Source organism: Aotus nancymaae, unplaced genomic scaffold, assembly GCF_030222135.1.
Source record: "Aotus nancymaae isolate 86718 unplaced genomic scaffold, 86718_ANA_hifiasm-v0.15.2.pri h1tg000007l, whole genome shotgun sequence".
NCBI classification, from domain to species: Eukaryota; Metazoa; Chordata; class Mammalia; order Primates; family Aotidae; genus Aotus; species Aotus nancymaae.
Window position 1 is genome coordinate 9,206,159 of NW_026988418.1, and position 16,261 is coordinate 9,222,419.

Genomic DNA, 16,261 nt, shown 5'->3' on the forward strand with positions numbered 1-16,261 from the left:
GGTTTTTAAAATGGCAGCCAATTGCAGTTTGTGGGACCTAGATACTGATTCAAATAAATTACAAAAGTCAACAGAAAAGTAATATCTAAGAAAGAAAAACACCACTCCGTGTGCAACTCATCTGTGCAGATTTCACTAAATATCATTAGATTGGTGTGTAAAATGATGTTCATTAAAGACAACTTCTCTAATAATAATGAAGTTCTGACTCCAGAATCTGTGAACCCCAGTCGATGCCGCATCCCCATCCTGCAGCCATAGCTGCCTACAAACTGGTGCTGATCCGGCACGGTGAGAGCGCGTGGAACTTGGAGAACCACTTCAGCGGCTGGTACGACGCCGATCTGAACCCGGCGGGCAAGAGGAGGCGAAGCGTGGCGGGCAAGAGGAGGCGAAGCCTGGCAGGCAGGCGCTGCGAGATGCTGGCTATGAGTTTGACATCTGCTTCACCTCAGTGCAGAAGAGAGTGATCCAGACACAGTGCTAGATGCCATTGATCAGATGTGGCTGCCAGTAGTGAGGACTTGGCGCCTCAATGAGCGGCACTATGGGGGTCTAACTGATCTCAATAAAGCAGAAACTGCTGCAAAGCATGGTGAGGCCCAGGTGAAGATATGGAGGCACTCCTATGATGTCCCATCACCTCCGATGGAGCCCAACCACCCTTTCTACAGCAACATCAGTAAGGATCACAGGTACGCAGACCTCACAGAAGATCTGTTACCCTCCTGTGAGAGTCTGAAGGACACAATTGCTACAGCTCTGCCCTTCTGGAATGAAGAAATAGTTCCCCAGATCAAGGAGGGAAAACGGGTACTGATTGCAGCCCATGGCAACAGCCTCTGGGGCATTGTCAAGCATCTGGAGGGTCTCTCTGAAGAGGCTATCATGGAGCTGAACATGCCGACTGGTATTCCCATTATCTTTGAATTGGACAAGAATTTGAAAACCATCAAGCCCATGCAGTTCCTGGGGGATGAAGAGACCGTGCGTAAAGCCATGGAAGCTGTGGCTGCCCAGGAGAAGGCCAAGAAGTGAAGGCCAGCGGGCAGGCTGCCATCCCCAGGAGCACCCTCCCTGCCTGTTGCATCCCTCTCCCCTTCCCTCCTGCACATGTCACAATGACCACATCTGTAGACATCTTGAGTTGTAGCTGCACACAGGGACTGGTGGCTCCCATTTTCATTTTAGTCATTTTGTCTCCTGTACCCACTCCCTTCATACATTCTAGTCAGAATTGCGCTTCCAGGACACAGGTTCTCAGTCCAAGCTGTAGAAAGGCTCCCCTTATCCAAGAGAGTTGAAAGGTAGTGACTTTTGCAAGTGCTTTGTTTACTAAGGACTTGAAGGGAGGAACATGCTAAGCTGTGATCAATGAAGGGAAGCAAGAGAGCCTGTCTACCCCCAGGAGCCAGTCCTCTGCTCCTCTGCAGTCAGGCCACTGCCTGGGGGCTCTAATCATTCCAGTAGCAAATGAATGTAACCTGCATGGTGATGTGACAACTGTTTCCTCCCTGACCCCAGAGAAACTGGCTCTAGAAGGTTGAGATGAATCCTGAATTTAGTTTAGGTGTTACATTTACTTTTATATAAAAAAAGAACGCATAGTATAAATAAATAGTACAAAACAATAACCCTTTTGGGGTTTCTTGTGGCGGTTGAAGTAGTACCACATATGGTCATCAGAATATAAATCATTCCTCATACCAATATGGGATCAGCTCCTTGACCTCTGAGGGGCACGAGTGCTTCCTGCTGTATGTTTCTGAATCCCTCCCCACCTTGTTTTGTGGCAGTGAAATGCCTCTAGGCCCTGTCCAAGTGTCTCACTGATTTCTGAATCATGTCCTAGTTGCTTGGCTCTGCCACATGGGTCCAGTGTTCCTTTGAGCATAACTGTACTAAATCCTTTTTCCAGATCAGTATAATAAAGAAGTGATGTGCAATTAAAAAAAAAATGTTCTTACGATCAGACATTATTTTAATAACTCTACAAATATAATTTATTACAACAACCCTAGGAGAAGGTACTATTATTATCCCCATTTAACCGATGAACAAATAGGCAAAGAATCTCATTAAAGTAATTCACTCAAAGTCACAAAGCTATAAGGAGCAAAGATGAGATTTGAACCTAAATGGTCTGGCTACAAAGCCAACCACTGATTACCATACTATGCTATTTCTCTGTATGCTGTGGTGGAAACTATGCTTTGGAATCACAGAAAGCTGCCCAAATCTCCATCTCTGACTATGTTACCCAAATTACTTAACTTCTTGGAACCTCTGTATACTCACTTGTAGACAGGTTAATATCTATTTCTTTAAATTGTAAGGAATCATGAGATCATATAATTGACTCTATTATAGCATCTAAGTTTATGAAGCCCACAACAAATGACTCCTATTGCCCTTCCTGCCATATGTGGTAAGACGAATTAAAAAGTAGAATAATTGGGCCGGGCGCGGTGGCTCACGCCTGTAATCCCAGCACTTTGGGAGGCCGAGGCGGGGGGATCACGAGGTCAAGAGATCGAGACCGTCCTGGTCAACGCGGTGAAACCCCGTCTCTACTAAAAATACAAAAAATTAGCTGGGCAGGGTGGCGCATGCCTGTAATCCCAGCTACTCAGGCGGCTGAGGCAGGAGAATTGCTTAAACCCAGGAGGCGGAGGTTGTGGTGAGCCGAGATCGCGCCATTGCACTCCAGACTGGGTAACAAGAGCGAAACTCCGTCTCAAAAAAAAAAAAAAAAGTAGAATAATTTACAAACAGCACAAAAACTGGAATAGTTCTACTTTTAAATTAACTAAGCAGCTCCAAAACCAACTTTTCTACATATTTACAAACTTTAAGGATAGCAATAATTCAGACAATAACTTTTTTATATGCCAAACTTTTAAACTTAAGTAGAAACAGGGTTTGCAAGCTCAATTTAAAGTATAGCTAAACTTAAATAAGTGAGATTTTTCTGGAGGAAAAAACTTACTCCACACAAACAGACCTACTGCTCAGCAAAGGGTACTAAAATTTTGTTCCTCTGGTGATTCTCTAGCCTTAAGTCTGGTTAACAAAAGGCAAAGTGGTTTTATCTTAGAAAAGGAAGGTGGACTTAATGAGTTTGTTAAAATCAACTCCTTGAAGAATGATTTTTTTGTTATCTTTCAAGTATAAACCATAACGTTTATACTTGTTAAACCATAAAGTTCTTTAGAGGCAGGAATGTTTTATGGTCATCTAGATACTCCCAGTGCCTAGTACACTGAAACTGGCACAGTAAGCCTTCAGTGTTTTTCTTTTTTCCCTATTAATCTCAATAGGGACAGTGTTTCTTAAAAAAATGATTGAGCTATTTTATCTGAAAAATGATCAGCTAATAGACCAATTAAAGACTAATTATTTGCCTTAGTAAAGAAAAATAATAGGCTCTTTTAAATGTTTGCCTAGCATGTTCGAAGTCACCTATAAAAATTCAATTTACGGCTGGGCCCAGTTGGCTCACGCCTGTAATCCCAGCACTTTGGGAGGCCGAGGCAGGTAGATCATGAGGTCAAGAGATCAAGACCATTCTGGCCAACATGGTGAAACGCCGTCTCTACTACAAAAATACAAAAATCAGCTGGGCATGGTAGCACAAGAGGCAGGAGAATTGCTTGAACCCGGGAGGAGGAGGTTGCAGTGAGCCAAGATTGCGCCACTGCACTCCAGCCTGGTGACAGAGCAAGACTCCGTCTTAAAAAAAAAAAAAAAAAAAAAAAAAAATTCAACTTACACAACGTTAGAAATATATCTCAGCTGCAAATATTGAAAAAACAAACAAAAAAGAAACGTATCTACCTCACTTAAGGTATACCTGTGGACAAAAGTTCAGTTCCTCTTACTGAACTATTTTTCAAGTTTGATTGTAGGCTGTTTGGGGCAGATTTCAGTGGGAAATAGGAAACACTGAGTCTAACTTAGAAGTAACTTGGGCAATTAATTAGGTCTCTACAGCAGAACCACACATTCAATTCTAGACAACAGCAACTACAGCCACTTATGAGGTAGTATGTAATTTCTCCACCACCTAGATTTTTCCCCTCATCTACTTGAAAAACTGTAAATACACCAAAATTTGCCTTTCCCATTAAATACTTTTTTTGGTTGTAATCCTTTAAAATTTTGTGTGCCTCTCATCTTTTAGACCAACAGTCTTACTTTCATGTTTAAAGGCAGTGATCGTAACAGTTAAACACAATGACTTAGATTGCCTAAATTTAAATACAGGCTGTTTACCTACTAGCTGGATGAATCTCTGGACTCCTTTTCCTCAACTATAAGATGGGCTATAAAACAGTATCTACTTAGGCCTGGTGTCGTGGCTCAGGCCTGTTAATCCCACCACTTTGGGAGGTCAAAGCCAGCAGATCACTTGAGCACCCAAGTTCAAGACCAGCTTAGGCAATATGGCGAAACCTCCTCTCCAACAAAATACAAACAAAAAAAATTAGCCCAGTGCAGTTGCATGCACCTGTAGTCCCAGCTACTAGGGAGGCTGAGGTGACCAAAACCTTGATAGCCTGAGCCTGAGAGGTGCAGGCTGCAGTGAGCCAAGATCTTGCCACTGCACTCCAATCTGAGTGACACAGTGAGATGTCGTATCAAAATAAAACAAAACAAAACAAAACAAAACACAAAACAAAACAAAACAAAACAACCAGTGTACTTACAAAAGTAAATCACAGGCTGGTGGCTCACGCCTGTAATCCCAGCACTTTGGGAGATGGAGGCAGGCGGATCACCTGAAGTTAGGAGTTAGAGACCAGCCTGGCCAATGTAGTGAAAACCCGTCTCTATTAAAAATACAAAAATTAGCAGGGCGTGGTGGCGCGCTCCTGTAATCCCAGCTACTGGGGAGGCTGAAACAGGAGAATCGCTTGAACCCAGGAGGTGGAGGTTGCAGTGAGCCGAGATCGCGCCACTGCACTCCAGCCTGGGAGACGAGAGAAACTGCGTACCCTCCATAACCCCCTCCAAAAAAAGTTAAATGACAAATATAAAGCACCTTAAACAACAGTAAGTCCCTGGCACATCAGTTATAAAATAGAGATATGCAATTTTCTTAAGTATGATTCACGATTGTGTTTTATCTTTAACTCAGCATTAAAAATGAATTATAAGCAGAACTGTGAACCAAATTTCTTATCATTCTAAACATAAATGATTGAATGTGTCCTCCTCAGTTAAGCTTTTAAACAGCCACTGATGAGCAATCTAGTAAATTGAATTTGCTCAAAATAAGGAGGCCTCTCAAGAGTTCCCTGCTACACCACAAATTAAGAGCTCTGAAAAGACACCATCCAGAATCAATTGAAAGAATGTTCATATTAACAAATGTACAAACAGTCGGGTACCCTAAAAAAAAAAAGATCTCTTACTCCAATGTAATAGTTAACAGTGACAAAACACGAAACAACTAACTTGTTATTTCTATTAAAAACTTTAAATGTTTTTCCTGTAAAACCACCAAAATAATTTAACAAAAAAAATTATAGGGGAATTAACAAAAATAAGCTTTTGCATTTGAAAAAACGTCAAAAGGCACATTGAAAATGGACTCTCTAGGAAAGATGACAGTTTATTTCACTATTAATTTCAAAGTTCTCATTCACAATTAACATTTCACTCTTTTACCTCTTAAAAACAGACTACAGGCTGAAACTCCAGCACCTTTCCAAATATTGAAATTTACTGGTTTTGGTTTCCAATATATGACTTTTTGTTTAAACTTCTGGATCTATTGGTTAAAAAAAAAGCAAACAAAAGACAGCCTTTTGTTTAAAAGGGCACAACAATCAGGCTCTCCACACCTAAAGTATGTTTTCACTTGCTAAAATGTCTTAACACTATTCTAGTAAATATCTCAAACTTAATAACACCCTAATTTCCTTTCAAATATTGGATATAAAAGACCTTAGAAAAGATCAGCAGTCTACCAAATTACAAATACAAGTCTACTGAGGAGTGACTACCAATCACTTTACTTTTGGATAGGGTTTACACAAGAACATGACTTGTTACTAAACTAAAACACGAACCACTATTATTAACTCTGTATTTTCCTGGTAAGCAATGAATATCAACGTTAAAAGTATTTCAACAAATATGACAAGCCACCCTCAGAGCACAAAGTTGGCACATAAAATTGACACCACAGCACAATCTGAAAACCATAAGCAACTATGAAATACACACACACACACCACCGTACCGCACCCATTCTTATGTAAACTTTTGGAGTAAGTCAACTTTGTGAGTCTCACCTTTGTTTTCACCTAGCAAGAGAGTTAAAGATGAGACACCAATTGTAAAAAGCCAAAAGATCAAAAGATTCAGTTAATGTCCCCATAGGGGAAACGACTAAAATTTTAAAACGTTACTGTATTTAAGTAATCGAAGGGCAGGGCACTTCCCCAAGCTACAGCCATTTTAGATTCAGACTTTCTTTTGAATTTCTCGGGTTGAGGAGAAGTAGATTTAAGACGAGAAAAAAATAACACTCTTAAAACATTTCAGGATCGACCAGGTTCCCCCGCAACTCCCCAAGGGAAGGGGGTTGGTAGATATTGGATAGACTCAATCTAAACGAAAACACCTCGCTACCACGGAGAACCGGAACGCTGGGGGTTAAAACTTTTTTCCCCTCAAATATCCCACATTTGACTTACACTTTTTCTTCCTTAGGTTTTTCTTTGAAGGAAAACAAAAGCTCTTAGCTCTCATTTCAAGAGGAAAAGAAAAAAACCCGTAAACCAAGTCCCTCAACCAGCACCAAGCCGGATCGCCTGGAGAGGAGCCAAAAAGCCGCAGGTGAGCGTTCCGACCCGACAACCAAAGTTAAAGTACCAGCGCTTACGCGGAGCCCCGACAACGCTCGCGTGCAAAGCTCCAAGCACTGCGGTGGCAGGAGTGCCCCGTTCGAACCACTTGACCCGTGGGCTCCGCTCGCCCCTCTCGGGTAGGACCTACAACCAACCACCTGTGTCAGAGCTTCTTTCACCTAGTTTTAACAGCCGGCTGGTTAAGCACCGGGTGGAGCCCCGCGCCGGAACGACTCCAAGATCTCCTTCTGCCCCGTTGTCCCCAACTCCCACTCACCGGGCGACGGTGGGGCTACGGCCAGGGACGAGATGCGGCGTCTAAGGACGCGTCCCCAGCTTGTCGACCCGGCAGAGGCGGCTAGCCCACAACCATAACAAAGCTCTTCCCAAAATGGCTGCCCAGCCCACAAGGCCCAGGAGGGGCAGAGCGGGTGGAGGAGGAGGAGCGACGAGCAGCACGGCCCTCCCCTCCCCCGTCCGACCCCGCCTTAAACACGCCCACCTGAAGGAGCGCATGCGCACGGGACCTGCTCCAGCGACACTGCTAGACGGACGCTCGCGCCCCAAGCTGCCAACGTTCGGCCTCCAGAACGGCAGTTATGCCCTGCCCCGCCCCTGGCTCCCTTCCTCGCCGCTCGAGGCGGCGCGTGTTCGCCTCCGTCCCCTACAAAGTTGAATCCTCTGCCTTTCCTCATGCCGCCTGAAGCAAGGACAAGCCTAGTTTAGTACGCCCCTTCTAACCCCCCTGCCCACTTTCAGGGCCTGAGCGCGTATGAATGAGTGGGTGGATATGTATATGTGTATCCCTTCTTTCTTCACCTTCCCACAGCCCTCCCGTGGGCCGGTACGCGTCCCGAAACTACCTCTACAAGGACTTGCAAACCGGTTTCGGAGGAACGTGTGTTTTTCAGCCCTTTCCCACCTTCCGCTCCTTCCTTCACGTGTACGTGTCGTTGAGACTCCAGCCCCCAACAGCCCACACGACCTGGCTCCGGAGGCTGCGCGGCTGGGTCAGCCGCGCTGCCCACTGGGAGTAGTAGTTCCCTGGGAGCGCAAGCGTCATGCCCCGCCCCAGCGCAGGGCGGGCTTTTGGCAAGAGTCTGCGCTAGTGACAGTGCCGTTTCTTCTACCTTAAGTCTCATTGGGTATCGCACTACTGGAAGGGGCGGCGCTGCCATGACAGAGAAGGCAATAAAACTGAAGGCCTAGCTCTACTAAAAGCGCTATTAACGAAGACTTTGCTGTGGCTCCATCCGGCACGGAACGGTAAACCATGTGATGGGTGGCAACCAGAAAGCTACACTACCTAGAATCCGGAGGAATGGAGGGGCTGGCCGGCGTGGGCCCCTGAGATCTCCTATTACATGTCTTCAGCTTTATCCATACACACGGAAGGACACTCAGATTGCCTAGTGCCATTTCCTGTGAAACAAGTCCAGATAAGAGAAGGGACTTGCCCAAGGTCACATAGCGGAGAAATAAAGCCGAGGGCAGCAGGAGAAATGATCTGACTTTCCGCACCACCCCCAAGCCCAGGGCTCTTATTTATCACCACACCTTTCATGGAAGTAAAAATCCTGCTCTTGTGCTATTTAATCCTTAACGAAGTTTCTAGCTCCTAGCAAAGAAAATAAATGTAATAATTGGGCTTTTTTCTCCCTTTAACTAATAGTAAAGGGCCGTAATGCTGAGTGACATGGGCCCCATAGGTCTTATAACCCTGTTTTGCAAAGTAAAAAATAAATTTCACAGATGACAAGCAATTTGGCCAGGTCACTCTGGGCCTAAAATCCCAAGTCTCTTACCTTCCTTCACCACCATCATTCTGAGATTGTTTCAGTACTTGCACTTTACCTTCTCGAACTCTGTGGGCAGATTCTGCTGCCTGGGAGCCATGAAACAGAAAGTCAAGAACCGTTCAGGTACCTTGTTCAACATCTGGCTTCAACTAGAAATTAAGAATGGCCCCCAAACAGAAAGCCGGGCGTAGGAACCAGTTAGCGCAGGTCAAGGCCCTACCCGGACTTATTTTCTTTTGAGTCCTCAGGAAGTAGGGGGCTTTCTCTGATTCCACTTGCCGGAAGTGTCTTTCCAGGGAGACATGGGCTATTTTCTTGTGGCTGTTTTCCATCTTTCTGTGCAACGCTGGTAAGTCTCAAAGCCGCCACAGATACAGGGTGGGATGGGAGGCACCAAGGGTTGGTAGTAAATTGGAGACGCGGGCACTGTAGGGCAAGGTTTCCCGAAGACGCTGGCGTCTAAACTCCTCCCCCCTTTCTCAGAGGTCTTTTTGAAGCTGGCAGTTGCAGTCTTCCTATTAGGGCAATGGGAATATTGAGCTTTTTCATCCAAATTAGGAGGATTAACCTTTAAGTCTCAGTCCTTAATCCCCGCATCACCTGCCGTCGCTGGACTTTAGGTTATCACTTTTTAATATTCATTAGTTGGAAAGCATGTGCCACAGAGGATAGGGAGTTTCCAAAGGTGGGGGATGGTTGAGATTTTAAATGGAGTGGTCTGGAAAGTCTTATGAAGAAAGTGATTTTGACAAAAGTGATGGGTACACTCTGCGGGCATTTTGGTCTGGGGCTCAGGTGGGTGGGTGTGGGTGTGATCTAACTCACCTGTCCTTTAGAATGAAGACATTCACTGGTATACAGGGTTTCTTGACCCAACCCTAAGATATGTGGATCTGTGATCAATAAATTAGTTCAATTTTTTTTTTTTTTTTTTTTGAGACGGAGTCTCGCACTGTCGCCTGGGCTGGAGTGCAGTGGCGCGATCTTGGCTCATTGCAACCTCCACCTCTCAGGTTCAAGCGATTCTCCTTTGTCAACCTCCCAAGTAGCTGGGATTACAGGCACCCGCCACCACGCCCTGCTAATATTTTGTATTTTTTTGTTGTTTTGTTTTGTTTTTTTGATTTTTTGTTTTTTACTTCCTCTAACATGGATCATAGGAAACAATTTTTTTGTATCTTTAGTAGAGAAGGGGTTTCACCATATTGGCCAGCTGGTCTCGAACTCCTGACCTCGTGATCCACCTGCCTCAGCCTCCCAAAGTGTTGGGATTACAGGGGTGAGCCACTGCGCCGGCCCAATCGATTTTTTAAAATTAAACAGCAACTGTAGATTTTTTCAGACATCTCATTCTCCTGGCTAAGAATGGAATTGTCAGATCTAGATTCATATTCTCATTCAACTGTTTTTACTGGTTACTTACTAATCAGTGTCTCCTCTGTAAGGTGCTTACTTTGTGTCAGGGGCAGTTCTCGGCTATTTACATGTATTAACTTATTAAATGCTACATCAGGCTAAGTGCGGTGGCACACACCTGTAATCCCAGCACTTCAGGAGGTCAGACAGGGAGATCGCTTGAGCTCAGGAGTTCGAGACCAGCCTGGGCAATATGGCAAAACCCCTTCTATACAAAAAATACAAAACTTAGCCGGGCATGGTGGCATGGCCTGTAGTCCCAGCTGCTTAGGGGGCTGAGGTGGTAAGATGCCTCCAGCCCAGGAGGTTGAGGCTGCAGAGAGCAGAGATCATGCCATTGCACTCCATACTGGGCAACAGAGCGAGACATTGGCTCCAAAAAAAAAAAAAGTTACATCAACCCTATGAAGTAGTTAGTACCTTTATTTCAAAGGTGAATGAACTGCACCATAACAAGATTAAATAATTTGTTCAAAGACACACAGCTAATAAGTAGTGGATCCAGAATTCCAACCAAGTTTGATTCCAAAGTCTGTATTCCAACAGGCTATTCTCTTTCTCCGTACCAAGTTAATAAAATGCTTGCCGGGCATGGTGGCTCATGCCTGTAATCCCAACACTTTGGGAGGCCAAGACAGGTGAATCACCTGAAGTCAGGAGTTCAAGACCAGCCTAGCCAACATAGTGAAACCCCATCTCTACTAAAAGTACAAAAATCAGCTTGGGAGGCTGAAGCATGGGAATCACTTGAACCTGGGAGGCAGAGGATGCAGTGAGCCAAGATTGTGCCACTGCACTCCAGCCTGGGTGATAGAGCAAGACTGTCTAAAAAAAAAAAAACCCAAAAAACTAAGTTATATTAGTTGGTCTATCATTATTTTGAATTTTGAACTCTTAAGCCCCAAAGGAAATAACTAAGGAGAAAAAAAGGGAACAGAGAAGCTATGACCTTCCAGTTGTTGTTTTTTTTTGATCTCACAAAAATGCCATTTAGAAGACCTTTCATTTTAAAGATGAGAAAACTGGTACTCAGGCAATTTACCCAGTGTCACACAGCTAGGAAGTGGTGAAGGTGTCTGTAAAATCCCTGTGTGCGTTACTCTTTCTGTTACTTCAGACAGCCAAAGCTAAAAGAACAGTTCAGGTATTACTGTGTTACCAATAGTTTGAAAACATTAATGATTCTTTTCAAAGGAAACTGTTATATTTATAAATTACTACTGTTTAAAAATTAATGTATAAAATGAGGAAAATTAAGTGATGTTGTGTTTTATACACAGAAACATGCCTCTGAGTCAGGGCCTCCACTAAGCTGTAACAACACGTTAATCAGAACTGCCCGGCATCTTCCTGAACAAGACTTTCAACAGGGGCCAGTATGCTTCACTTCATCCAGAAGTTTTCTCAAACATCTTCAAAGGTTGGTTTATTCAGCAAATATTTGAGCACTACTTGCCAAATACTGCTTGGGCTAGGGAAGTTGCAGTGAAAAAGACAAAAATCCTTATCATTGTTTATTTAGGTGATGGAGGGAAGAGTTAGGTAAAATACAAGTAAGTAAAATATTTAGTATATCAGGCTGGGTGCAGTGGCTCACTCCTGTAGTCCCAGCACTTTGGCAAGCCGAGGTGGGTGGATCACTTGAGCCCAAGGAGTTCAAGTCCAGCCTGGGCACATGGAAAAACCCCATCTATACAAAAAATTAGCTGGGCATGGAGTCACACGCCTATAGTCCCAGCTACCCTGGAGGCTGAGGTAGGAGGATTGCTTGAGCCCAGGAGGTTGAGGCTGCAGTGAGCTGAGATCATGCCACTCCAGCCTGGGCAACACAGCAAGACCCTGTTTCAAAAAAAAAAAAAAATTGTCAGGTGCTGTGACTTACAGCTCTAATCCCAAATCCCAGCACTTTGGGAGGTTGAAAGTGCTGGGTAGATCACTTGAGGTCAGGAGTTAAATACCTGCCTGGCCAACATGGTGAAACCCTATCTCTACTGAAAAATACAGAAATTAGCTGGGCATGGTAGTGGGTGCCTGTAGTCCCAGCTACTTGGGAGGCTGAGGCAGAAGAATCACTTGAACCCAGGAAGCAGTGGTTGCAATGAGCTGAGATGGTGGCACTGCACTCTAGCCTGGGTGACAGAGGAAGACTCCATCTCAAAAAAAAAAAAAAATTAACGCCAGGCACGGTCACTTATGCCTGTAGTCCCAACACTTTGGGAGGCTGGTCACTCATGCCTGTAGTACCAACACTTTGGGAGGCCAAGGCAGGCAGATCACTTGAGGTCAGGAGTTTGAGACCAGCCTGGCCAATGTAGTGAAACCCTGTCTCTACTAAAAATACAAAAATTAGCTGGGCATGGTGGCAAATGCCTGTAATCCGAGCTACTCAGGAGGCTAAGGCATGAGAATCACTTGAACCTGGGAGGCAGAGGTTACACTGAACAGAGATCATGCCACTGCACTCCAGGCTGGGTGACAGAGTGAGACTCAGTCTCAAAAAAAACAAAATAATAATAATAGTATATCACTTACCTGCTATGGAGAACTATAAAGCAGGGAAGGGTAATAGGGAGTGTCAGGATGTAGGATTGCACTTATAAATGGCAGGGGATCAGAAATAGGGGAATGGGCCATACAGGTAACTGAAGGAAAAGCAGTAAATATGGAAATGGGAAATGGTTCTAAGATGGAACCATTCCTAGGATGTTTGAGTAATCACCAAGAATCTTAAATAACTTCAATTTTTTCTTTAATCCAACACTTTTTAGTTGAAATCTGGCATCTGCTCACTAAAGCACAGAATCAGCAGAAAAGGTTATTTCTTTGCCCATGTACAATGAAAGGCACTGGAGATTTTAAGGCATGGAAAAAAATATGGTCCTGGCTCTTAAGTCTACTGAGACAAAGACAAGTAAACACATAATTTTAATTTACTGTGAGAAGAATTACAATGGAAGTGTGCATAGGGTACTTACTATAGGAGTATTAAATCAAACTGTAGAAGGGTTAAGGAAAGCTTTAAGTTCAATGTTGATTGTTGAGGTAAGTTTCCTAGATAGAAAAGGAGTAAGAGCTAGAATTCTAGGCAGAGCATATACAAAGGTGTGGAACTATGAAAAGTATGTGGTGTTTATAAAGCTAAGTTGGAAGGCAGATTTATTTTCTCCATATAAAAACAGTATTCCCACAGTAATTAGTGCTGCTTCTTTTGCTAGTAATAAATAGAAGAGGCAGTTTAGAAGGCCAGATTCTGCGCCAGGCGCTGTGGCTTACGCCTGTAATCCCAGCTCTTAGGCAGAGGCAGGAAGATAGCCTGAGCCCAGGAGTTCAAGACCTGCCTGGGTGATATAGCAAGACCCCATTCTCCACAAAAAGGAAAAGAAAAACAAAAGGACAGAAGGCCAGATTCTGAAGATCTAATCTTTACCTGCTCCTCTTTTAGATATTTCTCTCCTGGAATAAAATTAAGTGGTAGGTTTAAATATATCATGGTTTGTGTTCAGTGATTTCTTTTGTACATCGTATAGCCATTTCATACTCTTACCAGCAATAACATCACTTTAGAGTCAGTTCATCCTTTCTGTACAGTTTGATGTGCTAATGGAAAGCAGATCTTTCTTTTTTGTTTGCTCCTTCCAAATAATCTTTCATATTGGGATTGACTAAAATCTGATACATATATATTTTTCTTTTTTTTCAGGTATGTCTTAGTAGCGTGAAAATGGAATATATAGATTTTTTAATTTTGTCTTCTGGCTCTATTTTCTTTGCAGATGCTGAAGTACTCTTTCCCAATGGGACTAAGAGCCAGCAGAACAGATACACTTTCTCTCAAGATGTCTCTCCAGGAGAACTTTTCCCCGTTTCCACGGCCTTGGCTTTCTTCTTCATTTCCAGTGTATATGAGCAAGACACAGTGCTATCATACATCCCCCTGCAGCTTTAAAAAGAAGCAGAAAGTGGCACTTCCAGCCAGGCCACCAAGCACCATCTCTTATCTGCCTGAGAGCCCAAAGCCAGCATTATATATAACTGTGGCAGGACTAATCCCCTTCGTTGCTCCACCACTGGTCATGCTGATGACAAAAACTTATATTCCCATATTAGCTTTTACTCAGATCGCTTATGGAGTCAGTTTCCTATCTTTCTTGGGTGGGATCAGATGGGGTTTTGCTCTACCAGAAGGTAGTCCAGCCAAACCAGATGTCCTTAATTTGGCTAACAGTACAACTCCTCTTTTGTTTTCATGGTTTGCCTTCCTTTTTTCTGAAAAACTTGGTGAAACAGAAGCCATAGTCACAATAATAATGGGTCTGGGGATAGCATTACACCTTGAAGTTTTTCTCTTACCACATTATCCCAACTGGTTCAAAGCCCTGAGGTTAGTAGTCACTTTAGTGGCCACTTTTTCACTGATAATCACTTTAATACTTAAAGATGTTTTTTCCGAAAAAGGACATAAGAAACCTGGTCAAATATAAAAATACACTGTAGATAACATTAGTATGCTGGTTACACCTTTTTCTACTTCTGTTTGGCTCTTGTTTTCCCACACCAATGGTAATTTACTCTTCACAGATTGTTTTTCATTTCTAGAAGTTATTTCATAGTAATTACTTGAGCAAGAGCTTGAAAATCCCTGTCAAATGCTTTCATCTCATAGTAAACTAGTTTTCAGTCATTTTATGAATAATATAGTTACCCACTTAAACATTTGAATGTTTTAGCTGTCTTGAAAATTAAAAGATTAAAAATCCCCTTTGTTAGAGTCTTGTGATCATTGAGAAGAATGCACATATTCTCCCACTTCAAGCAGAAAACCTCGTATTTGAGTGTCTGGAAATAAAAGGTAGTTCCATTGAGGAGTTTTCACAGGAGTTACCCCTGGGAAATCCATGTCCAAACTTATTTCACATGGTATAACCAAATTATATGAGCTAAAAGGATCTGTGACTAGATCTAGAGTCAATAGGGAGCAGTACCATGAGGGAAAGCCACGTTCAAAGGTAAGTTGGACATGTTTTCCAGTTTTTATTAGGATATTTGGCATGATATAATTTATCCCTTACCACCAAACACATAGCTGGTCAAAATGATTATTTTCTTAAAAATCCCTAGTATATATAAATTAAAAAAGAAAAGGCAAGCTGGAGCCATCTTGATATTCTCATGAGCAGGCCTATCTATCTAGTTCTACATCATTTTTTGAGATGAGTGTCATTCTGTTGCCCAGGCTGGAGCACAGTGGCACGATCTCAGCTCATGGTAACCTCTGCCTCCAAGGTTCAAGTCTCCTGCCTCAGCCTCTCTAGAGTAGCTGGGATTACAGATAACGTGTCCTCATGTCTGGCTAATTTTTTCTTGTGTATGTTCAGTAGAGGCAGCATTTCACCATGTTGAACAGGCTGGTCTAGATCTATAGCTTTTAAATCACAGATGCTTTTAGCTTTCATGTCTTTTTGTTTTCTGGTTTTTTGTTTTGTTTTAAAGACAAGTCTCACTCTGTCACCCAGGCTGCAGTGTAGTGGTGTGATCATGACTCACTGCAGCCTCAACCTCCTGGGCTCAAGCAGTTCTCCCACATCAGCCTCCTGAGTAGCTGGGACTAAAGTTATGCACCACTATGCCAAGCTAATTTTTAAATTTTTTGTAGGGACAGGGTATCCCTACGTTGCCCAGGCTGGTCTCAAACTCCTGAGCTCAAGCGATCCTCCCACCTAGGCTTCCAAGGTGTTGGGATTACAGGCGTGGGCTGCTGCACCCAGTGCAGAAGCTTTCTTAAAAGCAACACCTTAGATTTTCACTTGAAAACCTAGTCTTTAATCACCCTACTTAAGGTGGAGAAAAAAATTAACAAAAAAGAAAACCTAGTTTTCTGAAATTTCTAGTCTCACCAAAAAGGAAAAACATTTAAAATAGTATAAGAGTATAGATCTGGAATTTTTTTTGAGATGAGGTTTCACTCTAGTTGCCCAGGCTGGAGTGCAATGGCGCCATCTCAGCTAACAGCAACCTCTGTCTCCCAGGTTCAAGCAATTTGCTTGCCTCAGCCTCCTGAGTAGCTGGCATTACAGGCATGTGCCACCACGCCCAGCTAATTTTGTATTTTTAGTAGACAGGGTTTCTCCATGTTGGTCAGGCTGGTCTTGAACTCCCGACCTCAGGTGATCCGCCTGCCTGAGCCTC

At 43.4% G+C, this 16,261-nt stretch overlaps 3 protein-coding genes and 1 pseudogene across 6 annotated transcripts in view; 2 read left to right on the top strand and 2 right to left on the bottom strand.

Moving 5' to 3' along the window:
* GPBP1L1 (GC-rich promoter binding protein 1 like 1) overlaps nucleotides 1-8,834 on the bottom strand; it is a 62,989-nt gene extending 54,155 nt beyond the window's left edge. The window contains exon 1 of one of the 4 annotated variants that reach the window (XM_012434544.3): nucleotides 8,666-8,834. The gene's annotated coding sequence lies outside the window, so the exon portion shown is untranslated. Of the gene's footprint in view, nucleotides 1-7,137; nucleotides 7,267-7,723; nucleotides 7,811-8,665 lie in introns of those variants that run through there. The other 3 variants (XM_012434545.3, XM_012434546.3, XM_012434543.3) reach the window with 3 other exon arrangements.
* Nucleotides 234-1,038, top strand: LOC105704947 (phosphoglycerate mutase 1-like; annotated as a pseudogene).
* A 66-nt stretch (nucleotides 8,835-8,900) lies between the features above and the next one.
* On the top strand, nucleotides 8,901-14,833 carry TMEM69 (transmembrane protein 69). The gene is made up of 3 exons (XM_012434547.3): nucleotides 8,901-9,008; nucleotides 11,356-11,495; nucleotides 13,849-14,833. Exons 2-3 carry the CDS (start codon nucleotides 11,454-11,456, stop codon nucleotides 14,554-14,556), a joined length of 750 nt encoding a protein of 249 aa, XP_012289970.1. The 5' UTR covers nucleotides 8,901-9,008; nucleotides 11,356-11,453; the 3' UTR covers nucleotides 14,557-14,833.
* The window catches only part of IPP (intracisternal A particle-promoted polypeptide), a 67,770-nt gene continuing 64,437 nt past the window's right edge, over nucleotides 12,929-16,261 (bottom strand). The window contains exon 10 of the mRNA XM_012434541.3: nucleotides 12,929-14,911. Within this exon, the coding sequence (XP_012289964.2) occupies nucleotides 14,774-14,911 (138 nt within the window). The 3' untranslated portion in view covers nucleotides 12,929-14,773. The remainder of the gene's footprint in view (nucleotides 14,912-16,261) is intronic.